This window comes from Cyprinodon tularosa, unplaced genomic scaffold (assembly GCF_016077235.1).
Source record: "Cyprinodon tularosa strain WSP-4 unplaced genomic scaffold, ASM1607723v1 ctg30, whole genome shotgun sequence".
Classification (NCBI taxonomy): Eukaryota; Metazoa; Chordata; class Actinopteri; order Cyprinodontiformes; family Cyprinodontidae; genus Cyprinodon; species Cyprinodon tularosa.
In genome coordinates this window covers 1,187,264-1,207,795 of record NW_024039008.1, presented here as the reverse complement: position 1 = coordinate 1,207,795, position 20,532 = coordinate 1,187,264, and the positions used below count along the sequence as shown (strand labels likewise).

At 37.2% G+C, this 20,532-nt stretch overlaps 1 protein-coding gene across 2 annotated transcripts in view; it reads left to right on the top strand.

The window, feature by feature from the left end:
• Positions 1 to 20,532, top strand: part of adcy1a (adenylate cyclase 1a) — an 80,134-nt gene that overhangs the window by 39,104 nt on the left and 20,498 nt on the right. For both annotated transcript variants that reach the window (XM_038291772.1, XM_038291773.1), the window contains exons 6-9: positions 1,156 to 1,314; positions 8,721 to 8,862; positions 9,424 to 9,579; positions 11,316 to 11,510. In XM_038291772.1, the coding sequence (XP_038147700.1) occupies positions 1,156 to 1,314; positions 8,721 to 8,862; positions 9,424 to 9,579; positions 11,316 to 11,510 (652 nt within the window). The remainder of the gene's footprint in view (positions 1 to 1,155; positions 1,315 to 8,720; positions 8,863 to 9,423; positions 9,580 to 11,315; positions 11,511 to 20,532) is intronic.

Below are 20,532 nucleotides of genomic sequence, written 5' to 3'. Positions count from 1 at the left end.
GTAATTGGCCTTACCCTGTCCCCACAAGATAACAAACATGTAGACACCCACACACTTAGGTGGCCCTGATTTTGTCATCAAACAAGGAACCAAAGAAGGAAAAAAAATGTCAGAAAGAAAACCACATTTCATATTTTAGGTATGTATATACTTTCTTTTGGTGACACAAAACTGCTTTCACCTCCTAATGTATTCCTAGAACATATATCTTATGCAAATTCTTCATATTAAATGCAGGAGTTCTTAAATTTGATCATCAGTGAGAACTTTTTTTTTATTATTTAAGCAGGTTTATGCTTTCTGGGATGTATACTGATTTAAGAAGAGCATTTAAAGATTGCACCGTAAGGTTTAGCTAGAGAAAACTCCCTTTAGTTTTGCATGTTGGTGCAGCAAACTGGCATGTTTCAGCAGTTTTAACCTCTTAATATCCACCTAATTTATGGAAAATTCTATTGGGAATGGCATATTGGGTATGCAATTCCTATCCTATCCTAACAGCAGTAATAAAGACATGCTTGCTTGTTGTGGCTGCTTTGTCATGCTACATTTCCACATGGTGCTATAATTATCCTTTGGTGCTCACTATGTCCATAAAATGAACTAGGTGGTTGAATTGTGGAGAATCTAAGCTTTCCAACAATGTCTAGGATGTCTATATTGGTAAACATTTTATCAGTGTAATTTTCATGCATTCTGAGTTATTTCTAAACGCTTTAAAACGGGTCGCCGAGGTCGCCAAAACGGGTTTTGAGAGGTTAACTTCTGTAACAGCATGGGAAGTTATCTGCTTTGTGTCATCTGATTTACATGTAGAGAGAAGCAACACTGCTAAAACTTGTTAAAACAGTTACAAATTAATTAACTTTTCTGTTGCAGGGCTGTCAGACTTGACAGCTCATGGTGAGATTAGGAGAGTTTTGTTTCCAGTCAAAATGTGGCTCAGTCTTTGAATACAACAGGCAGCTATTATTTTAAAAAACAGACTTTGCAAATGTATCAGAACTTTCTATGATGCCAAGTTGACATGACTGAAATATTTGTTGATGTTTGACCTCAAACACATTGCCGAAATTAGAGCAAATACATTAAAAAAATTCCATTTGACTTGAATAATGTACAATTTTTTCTTTCTTTTTTTTTATCTGCCTGTAGGTCGGTGGTTGAAGCAACAGAGGTGGATCTAAATATGCGCGTTGGACTGCATACCGGACGGGTTCTGTGTGGTGTGTTGGGCCTGAGGAAGTGGCAGTACGATGTCTGGTCAAACGATGTTACATTGGCAAATGTGATGGAGGCCGGTGGGCTGCCTGGGTTAGTAACAACTGTCAGAACTTCTGAGACTGAATCAAACTCTAACAGAGAAAAGAAGAAAAAAGCTGTGTGGAAAACACAATTATAATCATTATAATCACCCATGTATACTGTTTTCTAAATATAGAGGACCAGGGTATAAGTTAATGATGAATAAGATTATCCAGCAATTGGTGCCTTTTAAACACTGCTAAGTGCAGCTGGATTTCTTAATTATGAAAACGAAAAGCTGTGTGCTCAGGATTAACTAAGCCTTCTGTGTTTCAACTCCATTTGAAAGGAAAAGTACCAGCCAGGTGCTGATAATCAAACGCACTTGGATAAATGATCATGATCAGTGTAACCAGCTCTATAAATGCAAAATTACCAAGGAAAAACATCAGCAATGGCCACCAATCTGTAAGGCACTGTTAAGCCATTCACATTAATGAAGGAAATTATTTTTGAGACAGAAAAACTAATGATCATTTAATGTCACTCAAGACAGCTGCTAAAAACCTCCCCAAAAATCTGATTGTTCTGTGCTTACGGACATGACAAATAATCCAGAGATTAATCCCAAGTGGAAGCTTAGGATTGCACTTTAAAAGATGAATTTAATGGCAGGGCAATTAAAGAAGATTGAACGAGTGTTGGTTATTTAAAAGAGTTAAAAGACAACCTGCTAACAAAATGTGGCAGCATGACACTGGTTTGCAAAGTGGCATCTAAATTAACCCAAGTATTCTGAAACAATGAGCCAGATTTAGAGATGTCAGGCAACAATGCACTGATCTATGCTGGGGAAAAAACAAAATTTAAAATCGTTCAATATATATTTTAAAATAAATTAATTAAGAAAACTTTTTTTTTTAAGTTGAAATAACAAAATCTTACAAAAACAGCCAAGTTACTCAACTTTTTTGAAAGGTTTCTTGAAATCACATCTGGATACTTTAGCGAGGATACTTTCTTCCTACTGTAGCTTTGTCTTATTTCATAACAATTTTTCTCTCTTATTTGATTTTCTTGACAAAAAAAAAAAAAAAAAAAAAAAAAAAATATATATATATATATATATATATTTATATATATATATATATATATAGATTTTGGGCTTTTGTCAAACATTATTGTAGTAATTCCATATTATCAATCAAAACAGATTTGGAACAAAATTCACTCCGCATATTTATACCAAAGCATTCTAACGTTTTTCCCCAAGTTCCTTATAGACTCTGTTTAATGCATGTTAACTTTGGGTTAGGGATTTCTGAATAAATGAGCATACATTATTCTTATTGTAGCTTTGTCTTATTTCATAACAACATTTATTTCTGTTTGTTATTTTCTAGACATTTTGTTTTTGTGGCTTTTGTCACAAGTTATGTAGGTAATTCAATATTATCAGTTTAAGTTAATCAGACTTCTGTTGTCTATAAATGCATACCTCTGCAGTAACAGTTTTTCACACTGTATGCACTCTTGTGTGTCATTCATAAGCACCAAGACAAGTGTCATTTAATTGCTGATTTATGCAGCAGCTGTTCTCAGTCTCCAATACTAGCTTCATGATGCTCAAAGGAAAACTGAACACACATAGTGATGAATATGTTTGTTTACATTAAAGTAATAATCATTTAATTTTAGGGGTCAAACGTACTATCTTAAGAGCTAGAAAGAGGTTTTACAAGTCATATTACCATTAAAATAAAAAAAAATTTAAAAACATGGAAAAAAAACTCAAGAACAGCATGGGCGAGCGATATATCTATGCAGTGAGTGGTAGTATTTTTGTAGAAATGAAAGAGGTAATAGAGTTTTTTGAGAATGAACTGCTGCAAAGTATTATGTTCAGTTTAGACAGTATAGCAGATCATACAAACCAAAGGTGTGCAGATCTTAAGTCAAAACAGAGGATACAGTTGATGAGCCATACAATAAGAATAAGGGAAGAAGCAGGTTTGGGAGAAGAAATGTTATTAAATTATATGCGGCTTGGTTTCATTATGAGAAAGAGATCCACAATATTTCAGGTCAGCTTTGAAAGTGTCCATTGTCAGTGACAGTGATAAGGTGCTTCACGGAGTCTATGGATGAACTGAAATCACAAAATGCCTTGCAAATATTCATACTTCTTAAGAACTTCCACATGTATTAACATAAGCAAAAATTTTAAAGATTAATTTTGTATAAACACAATTTAAAACATAGTTGTACATTTTCTTTGCTAAATAGCTTTAATTACATCAGATTGAATAAGAAATTATTGTGAAAATACATTCTAAGGTCTTTCACAAATTCATCCATTTAGATCTATTTCTAGACTTTGACTAGTTCATTTTCATATGAATGAGCTTTGATCCAGAATGTTACATTCCAACTTTGGCATTTTGTTGAACTGATTCAGTTGGCTTTCTGTGAATAAAAATCTTTTCTTTTACAAAAATGCATAATAAACATATATATTGTATATCACAACTATCTTGTTATAGGAATAATAACTATATATTTAATTTTAATTGAACATGTTTAGAGGCACATCTTAAACATGTAAATATCTCAAATACTATAGTGATTAATGTCAAGGTTTTATTCTTTGCAGTTTTGGTTATTATGGTTTATAAATGAGTGAGGAACAGGGATTTCTGCTGCCTCAAGTTCACATCAAGTTTCGCTTTGCAAAGATGTATCCTACCCATGGGCTACAAATGTGGCATTTATTGTGTTAGCTACTATTTAACCAAATCTCACATTTGCAATGGAGGATACAGTAAGAGCTGGACTGATGATATGTGATTCACATTCTTTTTTCTGAGGAAAATAAAATGTATATTTAATTATAATTCAGTTAAAATCATTTCCATTTCAATTCAGTTTATATCCAATACTCTAATTCACAACACATGTCATCTCAAGACACTTCCTGACTGAATTTAATCAAATTATACAGCCAGACTGGTTAAAAGATAAGCAATATTCCTAAACCTAACAGGTTGCATCACGTTATTGACTTGCAAATTTAATTTAAGGTTCAAGAGTCTGAAAAAAAGTGGAGAGATACAGAATCGTCTCTGCTCTAAGTCCAATCTTAGTTTGGGTTGACATGTTCTGGTGTTTCTCCACTGTGTTTTCATGAGTCCAATGTCAATAAGGACAATTTTCAAGCACTTAATGCTCCCTTCTGTTGACAAGCTTTATGGAGAGGCTGATTTCATTTACCAGTAGCACTTGACTCCTTCCCACGCTGCTAGAGGTTCCAAAAGCAGATTAAATCAACATGGTGTGACTGGACCTGATTGGCCAGCAAACAGGCCTGAAATGAATCCAATAAAGAATCTATGGGGTATTTTAAAAATCCCAGCAGAACCACCTAGATCTGCCATTGCAATGATGCACTAATTTCTGTGAAAAAGGCCCAAACAAGTATTGAGTTCAAGAAAATGGACTCACCTTTCAGAAGCCTGATATTTCGGTGTAAGATATGCCTTGGCCCTGAATAAGTGTCAAAAAAAATCTTCAACTTCTCAATGTTCTAATGTTTTAAAAGCTGTTGTATATGAGTGAACTGCACTGACAATATATTTCTATAATTTGTTCTTGCAGCCTTTTTAAGTTCCTTGAGATAGTTTTGCTTTGAAGATTTACTAAAAAAAACCCAAAATAAATGAACAGATTTTACTGCAAGTGTCGGTTTGCACTGCATGAAAAGTGAGATTTTCGTCCCCGTAAACCCCCGTAAACTCCCGCAGATCTGCCTGATTTTCGTCAGTTTCCGACAATTTGCAACCCGTGCTTGTCCGCGTTTGTCGTGCCACAAATTGTCGGAAACGTACCGTGACGTATGTGGAGAGCGATCAGCTGTACTAATGGCCCTAATTAGCATATGAATACAGCAAACCCGCGCGGCTGGCCAAGTCTGGCTTGAATAACCTTCTCAGTATTGGCTGAAACCACTATTCTCAAACAAGTAAAATCGCTCGTGATTGGCAGCAAAACCACACGTGGCCACGCCAGGCTTTAATTTTCTTACTGAGTATTGGACGGAACCACTTCTTTTTAAACAAGTAAAGTCGCTCGTGATTGGTTGGCATATATATATATTTACATATAAATTTACATATATATATATTTATTCATATATATATATATATATATATATATATTTATTCATTCATATATTTATTCATTCATATATTTATTCATTCATATATTTATTCATTCATATGGTGTGTATTTATGTTATCCTACACTACTACACAATTATTATGCTACCATCAAGGACATGAATGAATTTATACAGGAAATGAAGATTTGCCAGGAAGCTGTTTATGCAAAGAAAGAGCTTTATTGAAACACAACTATATACAACGCGTATCCAAACACATGCGTTTCTAAAAATTAAAACTCCGTGAACGGTCCGTTTGCTTCCTCGGGGTTGGAGGTAACTGGCAGCATTCCCTCCGAGGCAGGTCCGATGTGCAGACGCCTAGTGTGCGTGGCCCTGTACTTCGGCATCGCTTCTAACCGGGACTGCAGCTTAACACAGAGTTCAGTGAGATCCGGCCTACGAAATGGCGGCGACCGTACAATCCATCCAGAGACACCGCCGAGGAAGGCGGACTTCCAGAGTTCCACTTCCTCATCTGCTAGCACACTCTGCCTCGCTTTCAGCAGCTGAAAAAAAAAACAATGAATCAGCGCACTGCGTATGGACACAACACATCTATCAATGCACCTGAAAAATAGTCACCAAATAAAGTCTTACCCTCTTTCTTCTGGCCCGACTCCGAGCAGATAGCCTCCGCACGCAGCGTGTGGCTGGCTGCGTATATCTGAAGCTCCTGCGTACAGTCTGAAAATACGTCTTACAGGCAGCTGGAAAACAATTAAATGAGAGTGGTATGAATAAAAAATCTAACGCAAGTCACAGTAACAAGGAAGGAGAAAACATTAAAACAAGTCACTTACACACAATGTCGTCTTTATCAACATCGTGCAAATCTGGACTTGCCGAGATGGGAGGTCTGTGAAAACAAAATGTAAAAGCTATGATCGGTATCCATCCGTATCCATTGCCTTTTACCGCAGAATGAAAGCATATTCTTTAAATCTTACCCTTGCTCCGGTTCATAGCGCCTGCAATTAGTCTCCGAGTTGTGAAGACGGCGTACTGCTTCCTGTAAATCACAAAAAATACACTTTAATAAAGCTTGTTCTAGCAAGGCTACTATTAGCCGCTATTAGCCGCTATTAGCCGGTAGCTTAGGCTAGGCTGCTTTTAGCTTAGCAGGCAGTAATCGAACATATATTTACCGCTAGCATCTCTTCTTTGAGTTCGTCTTGTTCGATGCAGAGTCGCCATCGCGTCCAAGAGGAGTTTTACCCCGAAATCCAGAAGCTCCAGACCGCTGCACAAAGCAAAGCATACATCCTCCACTGTGGCTGCACACCGCCGTTCTGAGTTTCTTGGAGATCGTAGGGAGCATGCGAGATGAACCAGGGTGTCCGCGGATCAATAAAAATAATTAAAAAATCATTCTTTTTTTTTTTTTATCAAGGCCTTAATTGGCACTAAAATTATTTAAATATGTTTATCGAAGTATTTATAATTCTTTAATAAAAAATGCTTATAAAAACAATTTCGTCAGATATATTATATCGCTCCAGGCGGAGAAAAAGCTAGAGGATATATATATACGTATATATGTGTGTGTGTGTGTTTACATTCATACAGGAGTCATGGAACTCTGCTTGCAGCTCCTTCATATTTCATGTACACTAATAACTTGTGTACATGGTTCTTGATGATGGCATTAAAATCATTTCAAATAGCATTAAAATAGCATTAAATTAGAGTCACTCATTCCTGTATGAACCCTGTGAGTGCTTAATTTAATATGACATATTAAAAAAATCCCACCATCATCCAGCATATGTTCAGTTTCTGCCCAAATATATATGTAGATTTTTGTAACGGGGATAAGGATAATTCAAAACTGCTTTTTTTTTAATGAACTTGTTCACTACTTCCAAACTCAGCATCTCTTTTCATTCCTGTAATAAGAAGTTTCTTTTGAATGGATTTGATTAAAGTTTAAGTCCCTCGGTATAAAATAAATATTTTGATGGAGAAGAGAAATCTGCTTCCTCGTTGGTGAATAACCAATAGTTTGGATCCAATCATTTAAATAAACGGTGTTAGTTTTATATATATATATATATATATATATATATATATATATATAAGAATTGTGCTATAATTTCTAGTCACCGATCTGTTGCTGCTATATTTTAATTTGACGAACCGGAATTTGTCGATGTTCTTTTTCCTGTTTGGTGCGATTGCAATTGCGGATCTTGACCTGGCCGGACCTTATGACCACAGTGTACCAATCTTTTCATGGCTACTTCCAACAGGATAATGCGCCATGTTATAAAGTAAATCATCTCAGACTCATTTCTTGAAACTTTTCCACTTAAGTAATTGTGAATTGAGCATATTGACAGACATTTTATTTTTTATCTTAAATGCTATTTTTTTTTTTTATAATTACTGCTCTAAATGTATTGCTCTGTCAGCTAAAGATCTGTTTTGGTCTCTATACTTTAATTAAATAAATCAATTCAAGCTAAAAGGCTATACTGAGCCTGATCTCTTTGTATCAGAGATTTTCTTACCCAGAAAGATGTCACTTGGGGTAAAACCCCCCCTGCAACCCTGGTTTGCATTTTTATAGCTCACAGCATGTTCATTTACATGTTAAAGCCTCCCCTAGAATTCCATGGGGGGGAGGCATGGGGGGAACACTGCCTAAGAGAGTCCACGTCAATTTCTGACAATTTACGGGAGTTTTCGGCGAAGCCTGCAAATTGTCGTAAACTGCCGCTAACCTGAAGTTCCACGACAATCTACAGTGCCGCATATTGACGAAAATCCCACTTTTCATGCAGTGTTGGTTCAAGGTGTGTGAGGGTTTGCCACAGGGTTACGTTCTGAGCCCCTTTTCATATTTGGAGAAGAAATAATATAGCATTCTTATCATATTCAAATAATCTGGCAAGAATTTCTGAATTCCGCTTATGTATATGTAATAAATTAAAATTCTTTTTTTTTCATTTTATTTAAAAAAAAAACAGCATGAAGAGCCAGAAACAGACTTGAGTGGGTGATAGTAAATGTCTTTTCACTAAAACCCAAGAACAAGTAGATTTGAATTTAAAAAAGAAATATTAAGCAATCACTTTGGCCTGGCCCTGTTTCATGAAAAGTAATAAGATTTTATCTCTTAACATAAAATCTAATGAGTTATGAACATTTCTATACTCTTAATAATGTTGAGCACACCTACAGTAGTAGCTCAATAAATGATTAAAGACCTTATGTTAAGACCAATTGCTTTCATTTTCTGCCGTTCTCATGACAGTAAGGTGCACATTACAAGGACCACCATGGAGTGTTTAAATGGAGACTATGAGGTGGAACCCGGTTTTGGCCATGAGAGGCATGCCTTCTTGCAGAAGCACCACATCGAGACTTTCTTCATCGTGCCTTCGCACCGACGTAAAGTACGTCACATTGCTTCTTTCAAGCTTTTTCCTTCAACCAACAAACAAGTTGAGAAGTGCCACATCTGTCAGTGTCATATTGTAATAAATAATCCTCTGATCCAGAGGGAGAGACAGAGCATGTCCAAAGCTGTCGTACACACGAGTAGTGAAAGTATCTCACACACGCTGCACACGTTGCACGTCAATAGATGTGTGAGTGCATTTATGAGTGTCATGACATTTTAAATCCTATAAAAACACACAAACTTGCAAAGACAAGTGAAAGCTTGATATGAAAAGATTTTTAGCCTCAGTTTGCTTTTGTTTTTATCATAAACAGCTATTTTATTTTTATGTTGTCAGGAATTTAAAACGGATTCCTTGTTTTTGAAACTAATAGAGAGAGAGACCTATACAAGGAAGACAAAACACAACTTTAGTTAGTTATTTATTTTATATATTCACAACTTTTAAAGGTATTTCATCCGTCATTTCTTCATATTTTACTTTCAGACAGACAGACTTCAGATAAAAACAAAGCTATCCTGGTCTAGTAACACCACATTTCTCAACTTTCAGATTTTCCCTGGTATTATCCTGTCAGACATCAAACCAGCCAAGAGGATGAAGTTCAAGACGGTGTGCTATCTGCTGGTGCAACTCATGCATTGTAGGAAGATGTTCAAGGCTGAGATCCCCTTCTCTAATGTCATGACCTGTGAGGACGACGACAAGGTGAGTGATTTGCTCTACAAGGGTTAGATATCTATCCATGTTTTTTACACTAAACAGTTTTCTAAAATGCTGCCATATGATTTATTATTGTGTGCTTTAGTATGTTTCTATTATGGCTTATATCCATCCAACTTCTCCCCCTTATTCCACCAGTGTCACAGTAGTGCTCGTGCCTATATCCGGCAGCCTATTGGCGTGAGGACTTAATTAAAATTTTGATATTTTAATAATATAACTGAAATGCTAAAATACAATAAAATACATTTAAGATTTCACACTTTTGTGCCATGTAGAAAATCCCATTCAAAGAGTTTGTTGTTTTGCTTTTTCACTAACATTTCAATGTTCTAAATCATTTAACAATTTCTTAATATCAGGAATATGTTCATATGAAATTGATATTCTCAAGTTAACAACATAGTTTTAGAGATAAAGTCTTACCTGGAAAAGCCTTGGTTTTGGCAGCTAAAGCTTTGGGTCTCTATCAAACCACAGTGAGCTCTATACGTATTACGTTTATTTGTTAAAGACCTTTCATATTTCAAGGAACTTCACTAGGCGATAAGTTCAAGAGCACAGGAGATGACTCAACCAGGATGTCCTCAAAGAACCAATCACAACATCTTAAGCACCCCAGATCTCACTAGCTTTACGGGTCAGTGTGTATGACTAAACAATAAGAGAAAAACCAGACAAAGTGCATCCATCTGAGAGTTATGTAGAACAACAGCAATCCAGAGAAAGGCGGTAGGTACTTATGACCATAATGTGAACTAAAAATGTTTTGAATAAACTGAAGAGCTTGCACATTGCCTGATACAGTTCCTGTTTGAGATTAGCTGAAAACACAGCAATGATCACAGCAACCAAAAGTGAGTAATTTGGGCTATCTGGGTACCAGAAGATTATTGAGTTTGTGTATACTACACACGAATAGGATGCCACCCTTTTTTGCCAGCTTCAGTCACTAAAATTGTAGGTTCATAAACAAAGCAAATTATGTCAATTGGTAATAAATAATTACAGAGCCTATTCAGAAAGGGGTTTACTTTTTACTTTGGCATTACCTCACTGAAGTAAACAGTACAGATGAATAAAACTCATTTATTGCATTGACAGATTTTAAGCCAATCCACTTAGTAATCTTTAAAACTTTAAACTGAAGCCAATATTTCAATGAGTGACAAGAAAAACGCGTCCTATTCTGTTCTATTTTAAACCTTTAAACAGTAAGATAGAATGCAATATTGTTGAAGTAACTTCAATTCAATTCAGTTTATTTATATAGCACCAAATTCACAACACATGTCATCTCAAGGCACTTTACAGGCACTTAAACAATATATTTTGTTAGAAAATATGCCTTCATTTTTGTGGTTAAACTTTTCATACCAAAGGTATTGTTAGTCATATCATTTACTTTTTAATGCTTAATTTACAAACTGGTATGGTAATAATTCATAACTATATTTTGAGTCGATTTTAAAGCAGAATAAACTACAGTTTTATTTTAGATTAAACACTTTGACTGTTGGATTTATTTACCTTATTCTTTGCAAATAAAAATGTTTCGGGAACAATTTGGTTGGTTTTTAAAATATTTTTACCTTTTGAAAAACAAAAGAGTTTGATTAGGCACAATTCTTCCAAGTAAACTGCAACACAATATGTCCTAAATTCTAAGGTGAATTATGCTTGTGTTGGGACTGATTGCACTGTTTTTCCCTATCTGACAGCGGCGAGCTCTGCGGACTGCATCAGAGAAGCTGAAGAGCCGAACATCCTTTTCAGCCACCGCTGTGCAGCACTCCCCGGCCACAAGAGTCAACCGTTACATCGGTCGGCTTATTGAAGCACGGCAGACCGAGTCCAGGACATCGGACCTGAACCAATTTACCCTGTTTTACAGGAGTAGAGACAGGGAGCACAGGGTGAGGCCATGCACACACCTGCTGGGAAACATTTGCTTTACATTTACAGCAGAACACACGCTCATACATCAAATATGAACTTTCTCTCAATACACGTGAGGAAAACTGCTTCGTGACTGCAAGATCAGCCTCCCTCTGTCTCATTCACACACAATACGCCCCACACAGCTTATAACTTGTTTGTCTGCTTGCAAGCGAGTGTGTTTGTATGAAGAATCCACCCACCCTCTCAGGAGGGGTTGCAGATAATGATTAAGAAATGTCTGAACTGCACATGTGATATTTTTCTCGTGTGTGTGTGGGTAGTGTTATAAAGAAGATGTAGGCTGGTTTGTCTGCCCATGAAACTGGTTACAGAAAAAGATAAAAGTTCAGGTAGAGCATAATTAAAACTGACCTTAAAAAAAGAAGTTATCCTTTAGGAAATAAATTAAGCAAGCAGGCACAAATTAGTGTAATGAGTTTGTTCACTCCCACACAACTCATTTTCTTTTGCAGAGTTCACAACGTAACTCCTAGACAAATTTAGATCTAACAACCAGTTAAAGTAGCCATGTAACCAGATATTTAGAAACATTTGCATCATATTTGTAGAAAACACATAGAGAACATTTTCATTTTTCCAAGTTTTATGGGTTTGAATTCTACTGAGAACCTGCACTTATACTGTGGCTTCTGTGCTGCTGCAGCTCACTTTCATGTGACTCCACGGAGGACTAATGGGTATTATTTATTTTTATTGTTATTCATTTAGGTAAGCTTGATTAGCATTGCTCTTTTTATGTTAATCTATTCTGGTTACCCTAGTTTATGTTTTCATTAACTGTTAGTTTAAATTTAGACCATTACACAGAAGAACAATGAGTGAGGAAGTAAGATGCTATCAAGAAATTTGGAGCTCATGCCATGTGGAGTATAACAATAAAATTACTTCTGCTTTTACTTTCTTTTTGAAGTTCAAGGAAGGATAACCAATGCCCACATGGTAGTGTAAGGCCTCATCATATTGATGTCAGGAGATGTATGAACTCTGTTGATAACATAAAGAGACAAACAGAAGCTTTGAAAGACATCATTACTAATCATTCACAATGCTTGACATTTGCTGTGGATCCGAGTTCCTGGATGGCCAAAGCTTCCCGACCAAGACTGGCCCAGCATCTAGGGATGACCCTATCGTACTACTGAAAGACACCATCAGCAGTCAACACCCACTATCAAAGAACAACAACTCTAGTCTATTAGACAATACAACAGGAAGGGTCTCATCAACTGAGTTGTTGCTGCCACAAGAGGGAGCTCCCACCCAGCCAAAGGCATTCAGTGAAAAGCCCAGGCCAAGCTTCCAATGTACAATGACAAAACATGTGCTTACCGGGAACAGTTTCAGATTGGTGTGACACTCAGTGGCTGAATTAATGTTATAGCTGCATCACACCTAGCCTTAGCATTGCAGGGGACCAGGGTCGTGCAGAGACCACTAAAGGGGCAGGTGCTCAAAAAAAAAAAAGGGCACATCTTATCGGATTTTAGGACAGAATATTAACAAAGTCACATAGCTTTCAGAGTTTAATGAACAATGATAAATTACAACATTGTGAGACATACAATCAAAGCTAAGGGAAATCTCTACATAGAACATAGAACTATGCATATGTAAAATATTTTATTAGTAATTTCTTTCTGCAGGTCTATTTTGTTATAGGAAAGTATTACAATATTCAAACCTGCAATTTAGCCAAAGATGTAAATCAGAGCTGGACCACCAGACATATTTTGTCTTTACAGAATTAAACTGTTAAAAATGCATACAAGGGCACAATGCAACCTTTTAGTGTACTGTAATCTATAAAAAAGAATGTCTGCCTGGTTTGCTGTACTGACAGTGGAGATGGAGACGGTCCATTCAGAAAAGCAGAGCTGCTGCATCAAACTTTAACGTGGAACTGCAGAAAAAAAAGAACAAAACAAACATTTTATTAGTGCATGTCACCATGAGAAAAGCCTACTCTGTTTGAGTCTTAGTGTATTTTGTAAGTACCTATATACATTTTCTTCAATCTTTCCTCTTCGTTTTTTCTTGTCAGTTTCTCTTTTCTTTTTTTCCTCATTGTCTCATCTTTTCTGTGTTGAGTGAAGGTCAATGTCTTATTTATTTCAGTCTCTTGCCTTTCTTTTTCCCCCAAACTAAATTCAAGATTATGATCCAAAAACTTATTTTCCGTCATGGTGATTTAACTGTTTAAAAACAAATTTCCAACTTTTAAGCATTTTTGCTATTTTTGTTCTCTTTTGTTCACAGCAGCAGTTTTCTGTTAGCCATGTCTTTAAAAATGTTAATAACCTCACTGTGAATGATTGGCACATCCTTCTCGATTGCCAACAAAAGAAGGTCTGACAACCGATCCTCCTTGCATAAGCTGCGCAGTTTTGTTTTCACCAGCTTCATACATTATATCTATCATATATCTATCATGGTAGTTCTGGATGAGTTCTCCTTTAAGATACATTTACCTAACGCTAGAATAAATGAAATGTACATCATGCAGCAAAGGAAATTAGAAAATCAGACATATATCCATTATGGAGATGATAGGTTTTTGACGGGCGATGTGCCCCTATTGCATAAGTAATACTGAAGAATGTCCTACTATCATTAACGACACAGGAAAGCTTTTTAGTTATCTTGCTTTGCTAGCAAAGTCATTAGCTAGCAGCTAGCTCATAGCACAAGAACAACAGCCTAATGTCTGTATGATAAAAATACTGAATCGATAGATAAGAACAGCTTTTCCTCACCTGGCTGTCTCCTCCCGCTCAGTAGTTCTTCAGAGAAAGGCGCGCCACGTCCTATACTTTCCTCCGTTTAAACCGCTACTCTTTGCTAAAGTAGAGAAATTATACAACGTTCAAAGTTTTCCGTTGTCTGACAAGTAGCAAGCCTACTCCAGTATTTTCACCAAAAATTATGTTTTTTAATTCACAAAAAAACTGTTCTGTAATCATTACAGAACCTAAAAGCACAGTGTAAACAGTGTTTTAGATCAAACAATACTGCATCATCCATGGGGCTCATATAGTTTCACTTACATCTCTATTAAGGTTGACATTGGAGAGGCGGTGCAGACTGAAGACATAGCCATCCGTCTGATCATGGTTGATCTTGCTTAGGGCCAAATGAGCAGCGGCCACAGTGTAATGTGGAATATTCGCTACCTTTAGCTCCGCAGTTAGCCACCTTATCTGACTGTACGAGAGGCAAGTGCGTCGTCACCGGCAAAAGGTCAAAGGTAACAATGTGACCGCAGGGCTTATTGTATTGTTTTTCTTGCCAAAAAAAAAAAAAGATAATAATAATAATTTTAGTACATGTGTCAAAAAAAAAAAAAAATAAAAAATAAAAGGGACCAAAAAGGCACATTGGGATCATGGAGCTAAAGGGGCAGGTGCTCAAGCCTCCTTAGCCCCCCCCCTCTGCACGTGCCTGCAGGGGGCTGCTCAACGGGCACTATTAGACCTGACTCATAATAGCCAGGCCCTACCTGCTTCACTCAATAAACATTCTGGTAAAAGCAGAGGGCTGTAGTGAGCAGAGGGCCCCTGATCAGCCACAACAGGTCGGAAGGAGAGAGTTTGAGACCATTTCCTGCATATGTTCAGCTACATGTCCACAACATGGTTATTCACTATACCCTAAAACTGCAAGGGATGAACTAACCCTGCATGCATTTCTGAGGTGGCTCAAATCTGAGAAGTTCTAACAGCATTCTAGCCTAGCTAAACCTCATATATCAACCCTTTAACTGCCAAGTCAACTATATGGTTGATCATTTGCTCAGCAAAATGCAGGTTGCAGGTTGACAAGACAGTTAAAGGGTTAAACAATACACTCCAGGAAGCCAGGGTAGTGCCCAGTTCACAGTGGAGAGCCCTTATCTCATACATCTGTTTGGTTAAAGTGCAAGGTGAGTCATGCCAAGAGGACAAACCAGGGATTGTTTGCAAGGTCCGCCCTAACCAAAAGACAACTATGCATAGGACTGTCTAGTGTCACATTTGTTCTGAACCAGGGCATGCAACATGGAACTGTCTGGCACTAACTCTTAAGACAAGGAAGCATCAGCTGCAAGGAAGCACCTAGTGGTGTAGAGAGGGGAAAACCACTCTAAACCCTTATATCCCTTATGATCACCTTGAACACATCAGTTTGACCAGCTGGTTCAGTTCCCTTTGACTCGCACTGTGGATACTAGCTAATAGAGCTGATGCTAAATCATAGACTGCCCTTACCTTGTGGCAGATATGGGTTGTGGGGGTTCCCTGTCTGTCCATCTCCCTCTGCAATTCCATGGGCACCTTAAAGCATCTTATGAATTTTTTCCCCCCATAATTCATAGCATGGCTTATGGCGTAACACTGGTTAAAGCAATGGTTTAACTGACCAAGCTGTAGGAGGAAAGATGTGGGACTGTAAGATCCCTGCTGTGACTCTTGCAATGCCTAAAAATGGCCAAACAGCATTCTGATTTGCAGATGCAACAGTACTTAGTGGTGCACCAATTGAGTGAGTGGGGGTACACATCCTTCGTCAATTGCCTGTAGAAGACTCTTTGAATTACTTTGACAAAGTGGTAATATATTATTTTACAAAATGACTAGAGGCATATTGCAGTGCTGAACCAAAGTACTGTAACTCCACCACTGTTGAAAAACTGGTTCAAGACATTTCCACCCGCTTCGGAGTTCTGAACTTCAAAGTAACTAGAAATGCAAATTCGAGTCCCAAGTCTACACGTACAGATTGACGGTCAGATAAAAAGGTTTAGTCACACTCTGACTACAGAATTGGTGATCCTTGTCGACCAACATCTGCAGGACTGGGGTTGCCACCTCCCACTGGAACTGTAGGCCTACCAGACCTCCAATCAAGTAAATCAGTCTACAGATGTTGCCCTGATATTTTGCCAATTATTGTGCACCCCACCCCTGGTGCCTCACCAGAGCCTGAGGTTGCTGGGAGGCGGGCAACAGTTTACTTTCAGAGACTTGTGAAGTTCAGGCCGGTGCTGGGATGAGGCAGAAGAGAGCTTATGATAGCTGGTGCTGAGGATGGGCTTTTAAACCAGGAGAAAACAATCTAGATCTATTGACTAAAGTGTAAGAAGGAAGTCTTAAGTAAATTTTGCATCAAGTGGCAGCCACCGGAAAAGTTGGTAGTGTGCCCGTCTTAGGTGGTATACTAAATAAGGTTATATGCATAAACTCTAGTTTATGTGTTCGTTATCAGTTAAATTTGTTTTAGAGCATGACACGGAATGACCTTGAGTAAAGAAGGTAGTTGCTATGAAGGATATGTGGTTCTTATATGGGGCTATGATATATACCTACTATACATATAGACCTAAGATCTAAATGTATTTACTGTAGCTTGAAAAGGTAGCTCTTATCCCTCCTACATGTCATGATGGGTTTCAGAAAAGCCCAGTATGCAGAACACCACGGAAACAGATGAAAAGTTTAACAAGTTTTATTGAGCACAAGCACATGGAATAAACACAGGAACTGGTTCAGGCCTGGGGGCAGGTTCACTGGAGTCTGTGAGGATGACAGTTCAGTTAGCTTGGAAGCAGATGAGCTTGAGTTTGAGAGTTTCAGGTTTATACCTCGAGGAGTCCGAGTTTGGCTTTGAGAGAGGAACTGTTGGGTCCAGAGACTGTTTAGTTCAGCAGAGTTCAGTAACCGCTTCAGCGCCTTACTTCTAGCGTGAGGGCAGACCTTGGCTTTGGGTTTCCAGCTCTTAGTCCAGAGCTGCATGGGAATCCAGAGAAGAGTCTTCAGGTTTGGCTCAGAGGGCAGGGTCGGCAGGTTAAGCTCATCCAGAGCTTACAAGGGAAAACTGGATTCCTGAAAGCAGAGACAACAAGGAATTAGAATCCAATCAGGAATCAGGAGCAACAAAGGTTCTCAGAAGAAGCTAGGCTCAGGTGCTAACCAAACTGGATAAACGCTGCGGCGTTGAGGCAAGGTCTGAAGGCAGGTTATATACTGGTGGATCCTCTGATGATGAGATGCGCCTCAGGTGTGTCGAAGGCTCAGCTCAGGAGGATCCACGGCGGACTCTGCTGGAGAAAGGTGGAACTTCTCCAGATCCCAACACTACAAGATTGGCCATGGAGATCACTTGGGGGGTGTTAATGGTCGTTAGGGGTTCTGATGGGCTGTTAACTCCTTGTCAGAGTTTATTCTATTTCCCCTAAATCTTTGTTACACCTACAGCATATTAATCTCAGTGCCCCCCACCTATTGGATGAGAGGTGAAACCTCTTCTAGAAAACTTCACATCCAGTTGCCTTAACTGAACTTATCAAGCTTGACAACACTGCAAAAACTATCTAGAAATAAGTAAAAATTTCTTAAATTAAGTGTATTCACCCTTAATTTGAGTAGATAAATGAGATAGATTGCCAATGGAATGAGTAATTTTACTCTTAAAATAAGATAATTAGATAATATGCACTTGAAATAAGACAATGCAATGGTGTTTTCTTATTTTAAGTGTAAATTGTCTTGTTCCATTGGCAAAATGTCTCTTTTACCTCCTCAATTGAAGAACAAATGCACTTATTTTAAGAAAAAAATGACTTTTTGCAGTGAATGACCTGGATGACTGAGAATCTTCACAGATTTTTTTTTTTTATATGTAATTCAGATGTTCCTTTCAATCTTGTAGCTTTTTAGTAAAAGCTTATTTGAATAACTGGCAAGGTGGTAGAGCTGACCACTCAGAGCTGTCAGGCCCTTGTAGAGAAGCCAGCCATCATATTCAATTGCTGTTGTTAGAAGTATGTAATAAGTTAATAAATTGTGGTTCTTTTAACTAAGGTTGTGTGAAGTACCTATAAAAAGTCAATAAACAGTATGAGGGTTCCTTCTAATTTAAGAGGGCAGCAAGATGTCATAAACTAGCTTATGCCAAAGTTAAGGCCAGGTTTATGTTCTCATATGCATATTTTTAGAGTGAACCGTGTGTGATATCGTATGCCTTGCAAAAGTATCTTTTAAAAGTCATTCCCAAAAAGTTTAAAAAGTTTTAAAAACTTTTTAACTTTTTTTACTCTTAGGAATGACTTTGACCTAGATGACTGAGAATCTTCACCAGTACACATTTTAAAAGTGAAATTCACATTTTGCTGTGGTATAAAACTAAAACATTAAGTATTATATTTATGAGGATGTCATGTGATAGACCGGCACAATTAGTAGAACAAAATAAGTGACCCTTTTGAACGTAATCGGAATTTAAAGGTATATATTTGTATTTCTCCACCTCAGTTTTGTAGAACCATCTTTTTGCTTAAGTTGCTGTAGCTTAGAAAAAATGGAGCACATCTGTAATAATACTTTTTGCTGTGCCACTTCAGTGCATGCTTTGCTGTAAATGTAACTGTAGCTCTATGTTTAGGGTATGTCTTCTGCTGAAAGAATAATATTTGACCTACTTATGAAGTCCTTTGCAAGCTCTGTGTGGCTTTCTCTTTTTTAAGCACTATCCATCTTCAGTTATTTTATATTGTTCAGTTTTTTTTTTATCTGACCAACTTCTCCAGAATGTTTGTTATTTTCTACGTAAAAGTAGACAATGGGGCTTATGTTTTTCTTCTTGCAGCTATAGTGCCATGCACTAAACAATACCTGTTTAGTGCATGGCAATGGTTTTTCTGACAACAGAATCTCCAACATTAATCTACTCTTTACCTCCCCTCGGCTGATTCTTTAATTAATTTTTCTGCTTACTGGAAGTGTCAACTCAAATGAATAGCCTTGTCTTAGGTAGCAGTTGCACCAACTCTTTCCTTTTTCAAAGATGGGTTTAACAGTGCTCTCTGATATGTTTTAAGCTTGAGATATAATTTCTGTTAAATAAACTAGCTTGCTTTGAACATCTCTTAAACATTTTCCCTGACCTGTTTGATGTTTTACTTGTTCTTCATGATGCCATTTGCCGCCTGAAGGTGCACCCTTTTAATACCTAAGCAAAAAAAGTGATGTTCCATAATATTGTAAAAGATTAGGTTCACATGTTTTTCAAGACATTGAAAGGGGAACCTTCATTCCCTCCTCCAACTTTCCTTTGAGTGTTATGTTAATGCCTTAACTGTGATTCGATCTATTGGTCTGACACATTTCCATTTTTTACAGCAAGTTTCTTTTGTTGTTTTATTGTTGTTGTTATTTTTTATTTATGTTGTTTTTGTGACTCTAGTAATGTTGATTTCGCCCCTGTGTATATTTTGGGGTTTGAAGCATTCCTTTTTTTCATTATGTCTCTGTTACATTTATTTATTTTATTTATGTGTTTTGGAGATTGCATCATTATATTTTCCATGATTGTAGCATTTTTTTGTTGTTGCAGTGTTTGTCTGTTGAACTTGTCTTGTGTCAGAGTTGTCAGCTGTTCATGATGAGTTCAACCCTTTGCTGTGACTTTGCATTTGTAGGCTACTGTAGTGACGCTATACACTGAAACACTGAGGCATCACAAAATAACCTGGTTTATACAGAGAATACATTTCCCACATGTGGAGTCAGATGTGGGAAATGTGCAGTCGCATGACTTTTGAAGGTAATTGGTAATTCAGGATATAAGAGAAAATGAGGCTGAAATAAAGCAGACTACACTTTTTACATTTTTTGTTTCAAACCATTTAAGTACTGTACATAATTTTTCTTTCACTTTTCCACAGGTATACATTGCCTAGTCTTGTTCTATCACATAAAAATGATACAGTTTTAGGTGAATGTGAAAAAGACAAAAGTTAAACAGATGTGGATATTTTGGAAGATCTATACAAAGTAAATGAATTACAAAATATCCCAAAATCTCACACTGGCTTGTGATGAGGTACTGTCTAAAGGCTTGTGTCTTTCAGGCAAATTTTCCCTCTCCCTCCTTTATTAAACAATCTTTTTTATGCAGAGGAAGCAGCATTACTGAGAAACATTCTGTGCTTGAAAACACCTA